Source organism: Kwoniella dejecticola, chromosome 2, assembly GCF_000512565.2.
Source record: "Kwoniella dejecticola CBS 10117 chromosome 2, complete sequence".
Classification (NCBI taxonomy): domain Eukaryota; kingdom Fungi; phylum Basidiomycota; class Tremellomycetes; order Tremellales; family Cryptococcaceae; genus Kwoniella; species Kwoniella dejecticola.
In genome coordinates, this window is record NC_089302.1 from 1,376,688 (window position 1) to 1,393,000 (window position 16,313).

The following is a 16,313-nucleotide window of genomic DNA, read 5'->3' on the forward strand; positions in this document are numbered from 1 at the left end:
AAACTCCAGGAAGCAGCTCGTAGCGACATCTTACAGGGCACTTCATTTCTATCATGTCCGGCTTTCATCTCTACTCCGATCGGCTTAGTCCACCACCCCCAAATGCTCAGGCTTCTTCCTCTCGCCGGCGCCCATCATCTCGGACGCCATCTACAGGTGTCAGGCAGATGAAGCCGACACGAAAAGTATCTCAGGAGACAGCTATATTTGTGGACAGCGATGAGGAAGATCATCAGATAGCCCAGGCGAAATCGAGTCATTATTTCGGAGCTGGGTCAAAAGCGGCAAATGCTTATCAGATGGCTCATGACAGCGGGGAGACTAAACCCTCAATTAGTCAAATTGGCTCCATGGATATGGATGCTAAAGAAGCATTGAAAGTAGCCATCGCGAAGCTGGATAAAGAGGTAAATACTGGTGCTCCCTAGATTGATTCCAATGAGCTGACGATGAACCCGACTTACAGATCAAAGATGTAGAAGCGCAACTCAGGCCTTTGCAGCAGTTGTACAGCTCCTTGACCGCTGACCGCGGATCGTTGGAAGCGCAATTGTCGAAGGCATCAAGCGTATCGAAGCCTGTGAACGGGAAGACGGTTATCGGCAGACCTGCCCAAAGCGGAACGACCAATTATCATAATTCCAACTTCGTTTTCTCACCTCAAACTCTGCAGAAGCTGAATTCCACATTCGGTTTGGACTCTTTCAGATTGTGTCAGGAAGGTGTCATAAACGCCGCAATGGACGATAGGGATATAGTCTGCGTCATGCCGACTGGAGGTGGAAAAAGTTTGACTTATCAATTGCCAGCTGTGATGGGAAGTGGATTGACGGTAGTCATCAGTCCACTCTTAGCGCTGATCTGGGACCAGGTGAGAGCGTTGAAAGAAATAGGAGTCGAATGCGTGGTAAGTTAGATTAGGAACTCGGAAAGTCCAGTTGAAGGGGAAATAGCTGATCGATTGCGCCTGCATCAGATGATGACTGGAGCAACGTCTACATCGGAGCAGAATGCGATATACGAGAGGATGAAGAATGGCTCGTCTAGAGGGGAAAAAGAGATCAGGGTATGATCTTCAACTCCGCTGCACTCAGAACCTAGCTGATTGCTCAGGCTTAGCTCTGTTATGTCACAGTCAGTCCGAATCTTCTATTCCTGATCATCCCCTTGGAGAAGATAAGCTGATCAATAGCTTAGCCAGAGAAAGTCTCTAAGTCCAAGCGACTCATTTCGACTTTGGAGAAGGTCAACGAGAATGGCAGACTACGTGAGCTAACTCCCCTGTTCTATCTCTCCGATGATGTGTGCTAAGATTGTGCATCCGCAGGTCGCTTCGTGATTGGTGAATTGACTTGATCTATTCGGCGTTGTTCAGCTGACCAATTTATGGACAGACGAAGCACATTGTTGCAGTCAACTCGGCCATGGTGAGCGTCGTTCCAGACCGCTTAGTTCATGCATAGCTGACCTATCCCGGTCAGACTTCCGACCTGACTACAAAAAGCTCTCAATGCTCAAGACGCTTTTTCCTAGAGTGCCAATTCAGGCAGTAGTGGGTATTTCGAGTATATCAGTATAATTACTTGAGATCTGACCGATGGTCTCAGACAGCCACTTTGAGCTCGAAGACCCTCCCTGATCTGCTCAAGATTCTTCGTCTCGGTCCGATAACAGACGGCAATGGTACGTGGACTGACGTCTCCCGCAAGATTGGACCCCCTAAACGAGCTAATATGTGAATTATTCCCAGCTGCGAAGTCAACAGGGACGGTCTTTTTCTCCGCACCGCTCTTCCGACCGAACTTGCAATACAAGGTACTACCAAAAGCGTCTAGCTCGAAGATGGCCATAGCGGCTATGGGACAGTGGATCCAGCAAACACATCCGTGAGCTTTTCAACGTATATCGAAAATCGTTAGCGTACCTGATCCACAATTTCCCAGTGGGCAGAGCGGAATTATATACTGCTTGAGCAAGAAGGTATGAGTTCTCACTTGGAATGGTATCACGCGCTCACTCGTTCTGCAGGATGCCGAAACGGTCGCCGAAGAATTGCGGGAATGGTCCAATGGAGAGATCAAGGTATGATGGATGAAAGCCTTTCTTCGCGTCGATCGAGAGCTAATGGATGGGACAGACCGGTGTTTACCATGCCGGTATCGAAGATTACGATAAGGAAAGAATACATGTGAAATGGAGAGAAGGTAGAATTAAGTAAATCGCCCGAAAGATTCCAGAAAGGAGGGCTGCTCACATCGACTGTTTACCATTTAGTGTCATTTGCGCCACCATCGCTTTTGGTTTGGGTATAGATAAAGGGGATGTCAGATATGTAATACGTTAGTCTTTTCCCCTGCATCGTCTCAGATACGCTTGACTGATCACTACAATTCTAGATCACTCTGTACGTCATATCGCCCACACAAAACACCACTGCGTACGACTGATCAGTGTTCTCAGATGTCCAAATCGCTCGAAGGCTATTATCAGGAAACGGGCCGGGCTGGACGAGACGGTGAAGCTAGTGATTGCGTGCTGTTCTACCGAGGCCAAGATGCCGCACGGTTGTCATCCTTGACCTTCCAAGATACGGACGGGTCCAGCAAGTGTAAGTCGAGTGGTGGTCGTTACATCAAGAATAGATTCCGGGCTGATCATCTATGTATATAGTGAGGGAAATGCTAAAATTCGCTCAGGATTTGGAAACGTGCAGAAAAGTAGGTTGCTGCAAGCTGCTCTCAATCGTTGCTGATTGCGACTTGCTTGCTATTAGGTCGCCTTTGCTAGAGTGAGCAGTCACAATGCTCATTGCAGTACGGTCAAGCCTCTGAAATGACTCCTGCTGTATTCGCAGTACTTCTCCGCATCAGCCCATTTGTCAGCTTCAGCCTGGGATGCACCCGACACTCTGTCCTCATCATCCGGCACCACGTCGAAGTGTGGCATATGTGATAATTGTACAAGGGAACCCGACTCGATCGTCACCAAGGATGTGTCCGTTGAGGCATGGAGGATACTCAAGGTAGCTCAATATGTGCAGAGTGAGCATGGCAGAGTCACATTGGCGAATCTGTCCGATCTGGTCCGAGGCTTGGGGGGCGGTACGTTCAGCGTAGTCGGTGGAGGTGAGGGAAGGAAAGGAAAAAGGAAAGCGAATGGAGAGAAGGAGAAGGTCGATCTAGATAGCGTAGGCGGAAAAATTTTGTTAGGAAAGGATGTGAGTTTCGGCATGACCGGTAGCACCATGCTCAGTATCGGCTCACAAACCTCCAACATAGGATACGGAGACTCTGATGATTCATCTGCTCCTCCTGGGCTACTTGGAAGATTGTGAGTGCAAATTGTCATCTCTGCGAAGAGGCACGTCACGCATTCTCACTAATGAAATACTGCAAAATCTCGTACAGCCTATTCCGCAACGGCTTGTATGTGACATTCAGCATGGAATCAGCAGGACAAGGCTGATCGAGTTCTCGCAGATAACGTTAATGTCTACATCATGCCTTCCGACCAAGCGGTGCGTCTGACGCGAATGCGACTGGAGGACGTAGAAGCCGGTCGATCGATCAAGATTGAATGTACTTTCCCGGCGCCGAAAGTGAAGAAGAGTAAATCGAAGAAAGGCAAAGAGTCTGATCCGGATGATGAGATAGACGATGAGGACAACGAAGAAACCGAGGGTGCGCTGGACGTGGGAACCGAGGAGGGCCAGTTGGAAGGGAAGACAAGCAAGAAAGCGAAAAAAGGTCCGGTCGAGGCCAAACCCAAAGCTAAGCCCAAGGCGAAAGGCAAGGGTAAGAAGCAGGTTGAGGATGAATCCGAAAACGGATTTCAGCGAGAATGGTTCGACATCGACGTTAACGACGATCAGTCCAAGGTCAAATCCGCTAAAGCCAGGCGTAAACCCTTGACCGCAGGTCGAACAGCGAAAAAGGCGGCAGATGAGGAAATGGAAGAAGAAATCATTATGATCGATGACGATACCGATGATCACCTCAGAAATTCTAGGCAACAGCCCAGTCAGCAGGAGCCGAGGGCGGAACTGGAGGACGAGGATGAGGATGATATGTGGGCCGAGATTCTCAATGGGGACGTTGCGTGATTCCGTTGTACTGTAGTATATCTAGCATTTGTGTGTGACACCAGCATATACAGCATAGCATATTCATGTATTATCCATGGATACTCATGTATCTATGGCATTTGAAGATTTAGAGAGTGATTCATCGCAGTGCGGCGAGGACCGCCTTTTCTCTACGCGCGGTAAGTTACCAAAGCAAAGCGACAAAGCGTCATTGCCGGATGACAACAATCACCCTGCGAGGTATCACTCATACCGTCTCGGTCAACATCCAGAGTGATAGGGATATCAGAACAGTCGAAGGGCAGCACTTGTGTCGGAAGGTGGACAGCCGCACGATGTCAGCTTCACCAGCGCCGAGCGGAGGATCGAACAGTCTCCCAGGGACACCACCCAGAAGACCAGCAAAGCGAGATACAAGTTCATTAGCCCTTTCATCCATAGCCAATAACGCTTCAGCTTCAGGCTCCGGCTCGACTACAACATCGAATAGAAACTCGACTGAGAATGGCCTGAACCCGAGTGGGAATCCCTCTGGACTGATCAGAAGGGATAGCAAGCCTCGAGATCCTATAATTGAGCGTGCTTTGCAACTGTCGACATTCGAAAGTAATTATAGCACGGAGGATTTTATCGGAACGCTGAGTGAGAAGTTGATCAATGAGTCCAAGGTGGATCCTGGGCGTAAGTGTAATCCAGAACTCATGGTCATCGTTGAGTGACGACCATACAAGGTTTTACGCTTCAGTAGCGGATCCTCCAAGGAATCGATGTAGAGCTGACAATATTCTCGTTTGCGGGCGACAGCATTCAACCCCAAACCTTTCTTGCAGACTTTCTCGCCGGCGCTCGACTCCCTCTTATCGCTACGACAGCAAGTCGCTGAGCGGACGAAAAAGATGGAGACGGATGTGCGGAGGGCTGAGAGGGAGTACGGAAGGAGGTTGAGGGAGTTGGATGGTGGATTCGAGGTGAGTCCAACACTGTGTATCTCGCCATGAACTGCATTTTGGCTTAAACTGATTGTCGTCCTAGGCTATTGGGAACTCCTTCGAGAATCTGGAGACCAAAATTACGGATGTCGGACGAACAGCCGTCCGGATAGGAGAACAACTAGATACTCTGCATCAAACGCGATCAACAGCTCAATCCACCTCCCTCCTCCTATCGTACTACTTATCCTTGGCGCATCAAACATCGATATCCTCACCTGACGGCACATCTTCAACGCCGTTAGAAGCATTGTTCGCGACTCGAACATCACGAGAGGGCCGTACAAGATTAGCGGTAATACTGAGAAGGTTGATGGCTGTATCCAAGGACGTAGCTGATAATGCCACGACCGCGTTGAACGAAGCTGAACAAGCTCAAACTCCCAAAGAACCTAATGGAAATGGAACTTCGACTCCGACGACGGCTAATTCGGATGCGCCGGTCAGTGCGAAAGCGATAGGGAAGAAAAGGATGGAGAAAGAGAAGGCTGAAAGGGTCCGAGACGAGATTGAACGGTATTGCGAGAAGTTTGAAAAGGAAGTTTTGAGGCTGTTCGATAGGAGTTATAGGAAAGGTGATCCTCGGATGATGGCGGTGAGCACATTGTTCTACAACAACGATTATTCCGAATCCTTGAGCACTTGTGGACGCTGACGCTTTGTTCGATCTTACAGCACTGCGCAAAGACGCTACAAGACTTCAACGGTGGTGCATCGTGTGTACAGATCTACGTCAACCAACATGACTTCTTCATATCGAAAGATAGACTACTTGAGGAAGCAGTGAAGCTTGATAGTGCAGTGGATGGAGAGAGACCAGTAGACTTGTCAGTATCTGCTTTTGTCCTCTTACTAGCTAAGCTGATGAATATCTGTGCTCGGCAGATGGACAACAATCGGCGATCCAGATGCTCCCCCGCCAACGACAGAACCCGGGATGGACGCTTTGCTCAAGGAGATCAGAGTGACGGTCAGCCAAGAAGCTCAGATTGTCAAAGCTGTATTTCCCAATCCGAGTGCCGTTTTACAGGTCTTCTTGCAAAGGGTGTTCGCTCAAGTCGTAAGTCAGGAGGACATTGCTCCATGACCCGGACTTTCGGCTAATGCGATTGCAGATACAACAACACCTCGAATCACTCTTGTCCAGGGCAGCGACTATATCTACTCTCGCTGTACTTCGAATGCTCCACTTAACACACTCCATCTGCTCCGCTTTGGTCGATGACCTGAAGACATATGATCTGACCTTAGGCTCGTCTAACGCTGCATCGTCGAAAGCCCCTACATCCGCCAGTGGTCCTTTGGCAACTATGCTTGATCACGCACTGGAAGAAATGTTTGTTCCTTGGTTGGAGGGCACAAGATATCTTGAGAGCGAGAGTAAGAATTTGGTTGAGCTGTATGCGGGTCTCCTGAGTAGATTCACGAGGTATCATGTGAGTCTCAGCCTCGTCCACTGAGGACGATTCGCGGCTGAATTTGCAATGCAGGAAACCGTCCTCAAGGCGAAACCCAATTCTCTGCTCGACAAAGTCGTGAATCAACTACAAACATCAAGTTCCGCTGCGACATCATCATCAACAGCTCAAACAGCTGCAGCGGCCATATCGAAGTATGCAAATCTCTTCACGTCCAAGACTGGGGGCACATCGACGCCTGTACCAGGACATCACCCGAAACCCTTCGGTGCTCACCTAGGAGTGCCAGGTGGAGGGCCAGGCGGAGGAACTAAGTCTGCTATGTTGACCAATGGGACCCAGACTCCCGTTGCCGGAGAGGGACGACCGGGGCTGGGAAGGCAAGATACGGCACTCAAGGGGGAGTTGGTGAATAAGGGATTAGAAGACAAGGTGTGGTCGACTGATGGGGTGTTGACCATTGAGATGGCTGAAAGAATGCTCAAGTGGCATGCTGAAGCTGTTGGAAGGGCTGTTGAGCTATCAGCAAGCGGTGATGTGTAAGCTATCCCCCGCTCATGAATTGGAAGCATCACACTGATTGTTCAGGACATGTAGTGGTAAGAACGCTCTAGCCCTTTCGAAGGTGTTGTCAGAAGCGATAGGTAGATCATACATTGAAACGGCTTTGGATTCGTGAGTGCCCAGTATATTTAGCTGTTCTCAATTGCGGCATACTGACGGCAGGCTTTCATTTCGATCAGGTCGTTGGCAAGACTCGAGAGTCAAGATACGAAATCAGCCGAGCCCGACTTGCAGCCTTTGACGGTGATCAAGCCATCCGACCAGATCTGTCACTTATGGCAAAGATATACTTCAACTGCTTTGTTGCCCTTGTCTGGAACAGTGGTATCGATTAGGCGGGAGATGAATACAATTAATTCGCATAATGTTGTCAGGATGGAAGGAAAGATCAACACTGTGATTCAAAAGGCCTTGGATGGTGAGCAGTTCCCACTTCCGCGCAACTCTCCAGCTTCTGAGGTACCTTGCAACTTAAAGAGGCTGACAGATAACTAACTTCCCTTCTCACCCGAATAGGTATTGTGTCTCACCTTTCATACCTTCTGACAAAGCAGAAGAAGAATGACTATAAACCCAAAAACGATGAACTCTCGTTCGCCCGGACCAACACTGAGCCTTGCGAGCTGTGTACGGAGTTTCTCGTAACGATCAAGGAGACTGTTGTCGAGGGACTGAGCGGAAAGAACGCCGAAGCCTTCTTGACCGAAGTTGGAGTAGCGTTCCACAGGTCAGTCAGGATGCTGTGCTTCTAGGTTTAGTATCCGATGTGACTGACATAGTTCATAGTCTATTGCTTGATCACTACAAGAAATTCCCGGTAAATCCCACTGGAGGATTGATGTTGACCAAGTAAGCTTCCAACCCCTTGTCCACGCTTTCGAATACCCTCGCTGACCTGCTTGATGAACGCAGGGACTTAGCATCATACCAAGAAGCGATGTCGTCTTATGGTATACAAGCGATCAACGACCGCTTCGACATGCTACGACAACTCGGAAATTCATTCATCGTCCAGCCCAATGTCCTCAAATCATACATGGCGGAAAACCACCTGGGTAGAATCGAACTCAGGTTACTCAAACCGTATTTGGCTCAGCGATCGGACTATTCACAATTTTCTAAATCCCTACAATTAGATGACTCATCATCTGCGATTGAAGATCATCATTCATCATCGTCACCGCTGTCAATTTCTTCGACTATCTCTTCGACCATGTTGAACAGGTCACACTCCAGAGCTAGCGGTTTGGGTAAAGCTGGATCGAGACTTAGTACAATGTCGATGTCCGGGGTAGCGGGAGCAGGAATGGGTAAATTGAAAGAGATGTTGAAGGAGTTCGATACTTTGACGCCGGAGGAATCTGCAAACGCGAGGAAGTTGCATAGTGCTCAGAGAGGCGGGTATCAGCCCATGTTCTACATGGGTCTCCATTAGACACTCGGAACGGCAAATCTATAGCCACGACGGCTAATTCAGAGTACCAAGGACATTCAAATACCAATATGAGATTGTTTGGCGTTTTATGACCCTCATGACCATGTATGTGTGATGCATGTGCATTTTTCGCCAGCTCATGCTGTTATATAGAAAAGCAGAGATCACACATCAGCTCGTCAGTCCCGACTTCGGGAAATCACGTAACAAATGCAACTGGGAGAAGTCGTAGCGTCGGCTAGGCAATGTTTCTTGTCTGAAATGTAGACGCCGGTTCGGTCTTTTGAAGTGACCCGATCTCGTCTCACTCAGTTAATTCCACATGGGAGGAATAACGTTATATCTTCGGATTTGACCTGGGCGAGAGGGTAGTTCATGGCCGTATGTTCATTATTGGATTTGTGGAAGTGCGAGCTCCCTACTCTACCTTCTGTACAAGATACCCCAGCTAATTAATCGAGAAGAATGTCGTCAAGTGAGAACAGTGATCGATTGTTGCCCGTCAAGAATCGTCTCGAGCCATTCTGGCTGTGTGAACGAGATCCCGTCCTGCAGAATGCGCGGACAACGCCGGAACTTCCTCGAGCGGTGGACGTAGTTGTCGTTGGGTCCGGTCTGACCGGTGCGATGATTGCGTATCACCTCTATCTCGAAGCTGAGAAGATGGGCAAGAGGATCAATGTGATTATGCTCGAAGCGGATGAAGTGTGTAGTGGAGCCACAGCAAGAAATGGTAAGTCCCCTCCACCATTCAGCTTATCCAACTATCTAGCTTATCTATTCCGGTTGCTAAATAACGCCTACATTACCTCTGCAGGGGGTCATTGTAAACCGATACCTTTCGTGGGATTCCGATCGGAAGCTGCGAAACATGGTCAAACAATCGCCAACCATCTACTCACTTTCGAAGCTGCCGCCCTGAAGCAATATGCAGATCTAGTGACGAAGGAAGATATCAGCTGTGATATGCATGTGACGAGGGCTTTCGATATCTTCTTCAGAGAGGATGATGCGGCGTCAGGAAAGAAAGACTACGAAGCTAGAAAGGCCGCTTTCCCCCGTGATGTTGCTGGACAAGATATAAGGACGGTGCATGATCCGAAAGAATTGGAGAAGTTGACAGGGATCAAAGGTGGTTGTTATGGTGCGAGCTATCCTGCTGGACATCTATGGCCTTATAAGCTTGCTACGGCATGTAAGTCCTCTTGGTCTTCGTACACTACCTTACACTTCATGTCAATGACTTGCTAAGACGAAGAAGCTCATTGGTATTGGTGTTATCAGTGATACATATTGCCATCGGAAAAGGTCTCAACCTTCAAACGCATACACCTGTACTTTCCATCAAAGAATCGACTACCCAGCCTGGTCAATGGGAAGTCACTACTCCAAGAGGATCGATCACAACCGGTCAAGTGATCGTAGCTTCCAACGCATACACTTCAGGGTTCTTACCGGAGTTCAAAGACCTGATTTTCCCCGTTAGAGGAACAGCATGTTCGATTACTCCTGCACCATCACATTCTCACGGTGCCTTACCTGGTCCGATCAAGTACACATATGGATTCAGACATGGTCCGGGCGAAGTAGATTATATGATCCCTCGACAAGGTAGAGGCAGGATACCCGGAGTAGGAGATAGGAGTCTGATACTTGGAGGAGCGAAGGGAGGTTTCCTCAATGACCTGACCCAATGGTATGACAACAAACGAGATGATCAATATATGCCAGGCGCGAAGGAGTATTTCGCGGGTTTTATGAAGAAGCATTTTGCCGATTGGAATGGTGATGAGAAAGGTAATGTCGATAAGGTCTGGTCAGGTGGTAAGTGCTCTTATTGCCTCAACCTTCCGCTGCTCACAATCGAACGTCGGCTGATCAATCAACCAAAATGGATAGTCCTTGGATACTCTGCGGACCTCTTGCCGTACGTCGGCGAGGTGCCTGATAAGCCCGGGGTCTTTGTCTGTGCAGGTTTCACAGGTCATGGTAGGTCCTTTGTACCCTTATCTACACATCCTTTGGCCTTTTGATGTGAAACACTCGCTGACCCTCATGACTGGTTCACTAAACAGGTATGCCGCGTATACCTGGATGTTCAGCAGCAATCTCTTCGCTCGTAGCTAGCCGTATACAAAACGGCTTCATTACTGCTTCAGCACAGAAAACTTTCCACGACGCTCTGCCTCAACCGTACTGGCTGACTGGTGAGCGATATACGTCTAAAGTCAACTTGATCAAAGCTGCGATGGGTCAAGGGGATGAGACGAAGGGTGCTTTAGAGAATTCAGACGAGGCTGTATTGGCTGGAAGAGCTGTTCGCGCCAAGCTGTAAAGTAGCTTCTCTGTTGGGTTATTGTATCTTCAGGTCCGATAGATTCCGCTTTTGATGATTTATGCATTTCATATGATCGGCTTGCTTGTGCGATGGTATTCATTCCAAATATTGAGCCAAATTCCATACTGCGGCATCCAAAATGCTCTCCGATCATGCAGTACAGCTCTCATCGGTCGAAGGGATCCTTGTTGGACTTAGAGAAGAACAAGAAATGATGCATGACGGACCAAAAGCCAATACAAGAGGACGACCAGAATCTACGACTGAACACCTATTTGCCTTCTACCGAGCTAGCTACCGCCTTGACAGCCTCCTTCATTGTTGCCAACATCTCCTCGACTTCATCTTCGCTCAGTATCAAAGCAGGGATCAATCTGAGGACTGGGTAGATACTGGTTGTCAGAACGAGTAGACCTCGATCGTAACAGGCATCCTGGACCAGTTTGTTGAGGTTTCCCGGCAAGGTGATGTCGCCTCGAGAATGCGATCTAGTGAGCTTGGAGTTGGGATCTTTGAACTCGAGAGCGATCATCAACTATACAGAGCGATTTGCGTCAGCAAGAGCCGCACGCGAAAAGGTCGTCCTGACTCCACAGAACTCACACCTTGACCTCGAATTTCCTCTATCATCCATCCTCCATTCTCGGTATCAGCTTGGATTTCCCTGAGACCCTTGAAGATCTGCTCAGATCGAGCGTTGACGTGAGACAAGATATCGTGAGTTCGCATGTATCGGGTAGTTGCCAATGCGGCGGCGCAAGCGACAACATTCCCAGAGTATGTTCCACCCTGATGACGATGTCAGATCAGCCTTGTCATCCTCGTTTCAACCACGGTTTCACATTTGAATTACATACCAAAGAACCAGGTTGCATAGCACTCATGATCTCACTTCGGGTGACAATACCGGAGATCGGCATACCGTTGGCGAAACCTTTAGCGAAGACCATCAAGTCTGGTTTAACGCCAGAATGCTCGATGGCAAAGGTCTTTCCCGTCCTGCAGAATCCGGTCTGGATTTCGTCGACAACAAGCATGATACCGTGTTTGTCGCACAACTGCCTGAGGTGCTTTATGTATGCTGGAGGTGTCGGCACGTAACCACCTTCACCGATGACTGGTTCGAGGAAGATGGCAGCTGTGTCTTCCGGAGCGGTCTGCTGTTGAAGGAGATTTTCGATGCCTAAAATAGCTTGGTCCACTAAAACTTCCTCAGGTGTATCTTTCGGCAAGCCCATGGCGTGCCAGTATGGAAAGGGAGTGGTGTACACGCATGGCTGCGAAGGCACGTCAGCAACGGGCTACTCGTGCAGATCGATTGGCTCCGATGGACATACCATGAGAGGACCAGTGCCTTTGAAGAACGAGGTCTTTGACCGGGTCAATGCGGCAGCACCGGAAGTTCGACCTGTATACAGTCGGCAGGCCGTCAGATACATACTCAGGAACGAAGGATTGTGACCCTATCAATCAGACTCACCGTGGTATCCACCTTGCATGACCACAATGTTATTTCTCTTTGTCTTGGTTCTAGCAACCTTGATAGCAGCTTCGATCGCCTCGGAACCGGAGTTCCAGAAGAAGAAGCTGTCCAGGCTTGGATCAGGCATCATGGTGAGTAATGACTCGACGAGTTGAACGTAAGGCTCCGACAATCCGATAGCGCATTGTACATGGATGATAGATTGGGCTTGTTCGATGATTGCCGCAGTGACATCTGGGTGAGCATGTCCGAGAGAGGTCACTCCGATACCAGATGTGAAATCTAGTAATTTTTGGTTGTCCTGCATTCACTGCGTCAGTTGATCTGAGAGACACAGTCCAGGCAGAGAATCACTGACAGTGGTGAGGACTCTGAGACCTCGACCTTCCTTGAAGACATGATCACGTAGTCTACCGAGACCTTTGGTGATGTGCTTATCGGCGATACTCTGGAGACCCTGGGTCGAGGTGGTCAACGGGAGTGGTTTGGATGCCGATGGCAACAAGGGGATCTCTGAGACTGTAGCGGTCGAAGGCATTTTGCTTGATCAATCGTGTGTCGCTCCTGGTGATATGATGGCTGAATGAAGAAGTATATCAGAGAAGATGATTATCAACATCTTCGATGAATCTTGATTGTCAGAGTCTGTACGGTGGCTCGTATGTCGGAGGGCGCCAATCATCAAAAACCACAGTTCATTGTGCAAAGGTGACTTTGCCGACGCATCAAGCTATCGATATCTTACGCGCATTCTCAGCTTCTTCTCCCTTTGGTGGTCTGAGTATCCGCCTGTTGTTGGCTTGGCTAAATTTTGCTTACGTAAGGAAGAGGATCGGTGTTGCATCGGTGTTCTCTAGCTTAGATTGGACCCCAGGGAATCCCGAAACGCGAAACGATCTTCCAGCCGACGCGAGCAGGAGCGGGTCTATCTTTCATTGGCCAAACGGTTTTAGCCGATAAGATACCCATTACTTCGGACCGGGTATTCAATTCATGTGATTCGGTTCTCAAGTAGTTACCCAGATAAGTTGAATATCGCATCTCATATTCCTCTGATTCCTCTCTCTTTGATCATTCGCTGTATCACGCTCCAACTTCTTCGCCTGCACCTATCCTCTTTTACACTTTCTCAGACCAGAAATACCATATCCAGATCCCCTTAACAATGCCTTCAGTCGTTTGTGAGTGCTTGTCCGAGTGTCCAGATTAACTGTAGCTGACCACTGTCTGCAGTCGATGTTGTCGGTACCTGCTGTAAGTCAGCTGTTCGAGGAAGCAATCCCGCTGAGATAGAGCTGATGAATCCTACTTCTACACCTCTGCGCTCTCCTCCTTCACCCCGGCTGTCCTTACCTTGTCATCCTGTTCCCTCCCCTTTCGAACACCCTCCTATCGAAACTCTTGCTTTCGCATTCTTGATCTTGGTTATCTTCTTTTGCCATACACAGTCTCCTACGATAACGGAGCAGAAGCAGTGCAAACTCGACTGGGTCACAAGCTCGCGAAATACGGTATACCTACCAAACTCCTCTTCTACGCCTGGGTGTGCGGAACCGAGCGAGACTACTCGTACTTGTCCCAAATCAAACAATACAAACCCTTCTTCGACATCTTATCCAGTACGCTGAAAAGAGTGCTCTTCCAAGCTGGTATCCCAGCTGAGGACTTGGAGGACTTCTTCACTGCCGAGGACGTAGAATACATAAGGGAGGAGTACAAGAAGCTGAAGCCTAGACCGGGACTTGCGGAGATGATGCAGACTCTCAGAGATGGTGGATTCGAAGTTTGGTGTTGCTCAGATGCGAATGTAGACCGAGTGAAGGGGTACTTCGATAAAGCCGGTGTACCGATGCCGCTGGATCACATCTTGTCCGCTGATATGGTCAAGGCTGGTAAGCCTGAGCCGGCAGTATACAAATTCGCAAGGGAGAAGGCTGGATCGGATAAACCTGGAGAAGTCTCTGTGTTTGCCGGTAGGTCTGAGAGCCCCACACAGAGATAATTCTCCGAAGTCTAGACTTTGCGCTGACATTGGGACCAGCTTCACATGCCTGGGATATCGCTGCTGCCAAATCAGCTGGATTCAGCACCGCATACACTACCACTTACGAGCTTGATGAATGTGTGGATATCTTTGGCAAAGCGGATTTGGTCACTCCAGATCTTGTTACGCTGGGTAAGGGTATCGTAGAGAAGTGGGGAAAGAAGACAGCTTAGATGATCTTGATCCATAACTATGTTGCATGTATAGGATTTCTACATCTCCTCCTGCCGTTTATTCCCAGTACGCTGCTTGTGTTCTTTGCTTTTGTCTTTTCCACAAGCAAGAACTTTAGCCAGCCTTACATGAGAACTATCTCAAGCCGTACATGGTAGATATTTCACGCTCCGATATTCCGTGTCATTTCTGAATTCCACCGTCTCAGTCAACAAATGTCAAAGCGTGGATCATATGCATGCCCAGACTTATTTGCCTTCTATAAGCTCAAGCACTACTTGGGTGACTTCACTAGTCTTCAACTTTCCACCTAAATCCCCCGTGGTCTGACCATTTGCAATACTGGTCTTACAGGCGTTCTCAACTATTTCAGCAGCTTGGTTTTCCCCGAGCCATCTGAGCATCTCGGCAGCGGACATGATGGCAGCAATGGGGTTTGCGAGATTTTTGCCCATAATATCGAAGGCTGCACCGTGGACCGGCTCAAATAGCGAAGGAGATTCTCGAGTAGGGTCGAGAGATGAGGAGTGAGCGATACCGATAGAACCTGATACTCCTGCTGCGAGATCTGACAAGATACTACAGCCGACAATCAAATCAGCCTGTGACTATAGCTGCACTTATCCTTCAGAAATGCAGTACTCACTCCCCGTGTAGGTTGGTGGTGACGATAGTGTCTAATGATTTTGGTTTTGAGACCATTCGGACCGTCATAGCGTCGACCTGCCAAAAACATAAGCATTTCGACCGGTTTCATTCGTTGTAAATCATACGCACAAGCATTTTGTCCCATTTCACATCAGGGAAATCCTTCGAGACTAGCTCTGCAACTTCATCCCAAAGCACTAGACCATATCGCTGCGCAGTTTAATCATCAGCTGGGTGTCATTGGTCAGTTAAATGATAGTGTCGAACTCACTTGAGCATTAGACTTGCTGACTACAGTCAAAAGCTTTCGAGGTCTCTTTTGAGCGATCTCAAAGGCGAATCTCATGACTCTTTCGACCCCTCGACGAGTGAAGATCGAAACTTCTGTAGCGGTCTCCCAGGGTGTTCCTACATGCGTTCGTCCACCTTGACCGGCATATTCACCCTCCGTGTTCTCCCTGACGATCACCCAGTCCAAGTCGCCTACTTGGGCGTTGGTGATTCTGGCTGGGATTCCAGGTAAGATCGCCGATGGTCTGACATTGACATATTGCTGGAATTTCTGCCTCATAGGTAAGATCAGATCCCATAACGAGATGTGGTCTGGAACGTCTGGATCTCCGACTGCTCCGAAAAAGATAGCATCGAATTTCCGGAGGTGTTCCAGCCATCCTTCCGGTGTGTAGGATCCTTTTGCCTTGTATCGAGCACCTATATGATTGCATTAATCAGTCGACGCTCAGAGTGGCCGGTCATTTTTTTCGTGAATCATACACCACTTACTTCCGTAGTCAAGCTCGTCAAACTTGAGCTCAAATCCCCCAACCTTCTTTTGGACAGCCCGCAGTACTTCTAACGTGGATGCAGTCACCTCGATACCGATACCTAGTGCTGAGGTCAGCAACTTCTGCCAGACATCTGACTGAAGCACTCACCATCACCAGCGATGACAGCAATGTTATGTTGACGGACAGGCATCGTATAATCAGACTTTTCGTGCGAGTTGGTTGGGATCGCGTTAGAGACGGGATGCAAGGGGATTCTTGTTGCGCACAGAATCAGCTTGATTTGATGTGAGGGGGTTCTGTAGAGTTGCAAGCAAGCGGCCGTAATTCCTGGGCTCAGTCGACTAGTCT

The 16,313-nt window shown here is 48.8% G+C and overlaps 6 protein-coding genes across 6 annotated transcripts; 4 read left to right on the top strand and 2 right to left on the bottom strand.

The window, feature by feature from the left end:
* Positions 1–53: 53 nt before the first annotated feature.
* Positions 54–4,102, top strand: I303_101955 (uncharacterized protein; the record flags this gene model as incomplete). Its single annotated transcript, XM_065968446.1, has 20 exons — positions 54–407; positions 467–907; positions 977–1,066; positions 1,120–1,134; positions 1,198–1,267; positions 1,395–1,427; positions 1,482–1,552; positions 1,608–1,683; positions 1,751–1,886; positions 1,944–1,980; positions 2,029–2,082; positions 2,138–2,214; positions 2,275–2,332; positions 2,461–2,608; positions 2,671–2,717; positions 2,774–2,788; positions 2,855–3,217; positions 3,279–3,330; positions 3,408–3,425; positions 3,480–4,102. 20 exons carry the CDS (start codon positions 54–56, stop codon positions 4,100–4,102), a joined length of 2,778 nt encoding a protein of 925 aa, XP_065824518.1.
* Positions 4,103–4,419: 317 nt separating this feature from the next.
* Positions 4,420–8,490, top strand: I303_101956 (uncharacterized protein; the record flags this gene model as incomplete). Its single annotated transcript, XM_018405260.1, has 13 exons — positions 4,420–4,765; positions 4,889–5,052; positions 5,117–5,404; positions 5,540–5,668; positions 5,749–5,900; positions 5,959–6,133; positions 6,189–6,509; positions 6,564–7,030; positions 7,089–7,166; positions 7,235–7,473; positions 7,572–7,782; positions 7,842–7,904; positions 7,968–8,490. 13 exons carry the CDS (start codon positions 4,420–4,422, stop codon positions 8,488–8,490), a joined length of 3,156 nt encoding a protein of 1,051 aa, XP_018265541.1.
* Positions 8,491–8,955: 465 nt separating this feature from the next.
* Positions 8,956–10,825, top strand: I303_101957 (uncharacterized protein; the record flags this gene model as incomplete). The annotated part of the gene is made up of 5 exons (XM_018405259.1): positions 8,956–9,223; positions 9,308–9,685; positions 9,775–10,314; positions 10,390–10,479; positions 10,566–10,825. 5 exons carry the CDS (start codon positions 8,956–8,958, stop codon positions 10,823–10,825), a joined length of 1,536 nt encoding a protein of 511 aa, XP_018265540.1.
* Positions 10,826–11,099: 274 nt separating this feature from the next.
* I303_101958 (4-aminobutyrate transaminase) lies at positions 11,100–12,849 on the bottom strand (the record flags this gene model as incomplete). Its single annotated transcript, XM_018405258.1, has 6 exons — positions 11,100–11,363; positions 11,432–11,617; positions 11,686–12,105; positions 12,166–12,236; positions 12,309–12,612; positions 12,670–12,849. The coding sequence occupies 6 exons, from the start codon at positions 12,847–12,849 to the stop codon at positions 11,100–11,102; spliced, it is 1,425 nt and encodes a 474-aa protein (XP_018265539.1).
* A 627-nt stretch (positions 12,850–13,476) lies between these two features.
* On the top strand, positions 13,477–14,528 carry I303_101959 (haloacid dehalogenase, type II; the record flags this gene model as incomplete). The annotated part of the gene is made up of 4 exons (XM_018405257.1): positions 13,477–13,492; positions 13,545–13,565; positions 13,760–14,284; positions 14,353–14,528. The coding sequence occupies 4 exons, from the start codon at positions 13,477–13,479 to the stop codon at positions 14,526–14,528; spliced, it is 738 nt and encodes a 245-aa protein (XP_018265538.1).
* A 249-nt stretch (positions 14,529–14,777) lies between these two features.
* On the bottom strand, positions 14,778–16,155 carry I303_101960 (tartrate dehydrogenase; the record flags this gene model as incomplete). Its single annotated transcript, XM_018405256.1, has 6 exons — positions 14,778–15,108; positions 15,176–15,252; positions 15,307–15,387; positions 15,449–15,888; positions 15,961–16,062; positions 16,113–16,155. 6 exons carry the CDS (start codon positions 16,153–16,155, stop codon positions 14,778–14,780), a joined length of 1,074 nt encoding a protein of 357 aa, XP_018265537.1.
* Positions 16,156–16,313: the final 158 nt, after the last annotated feature.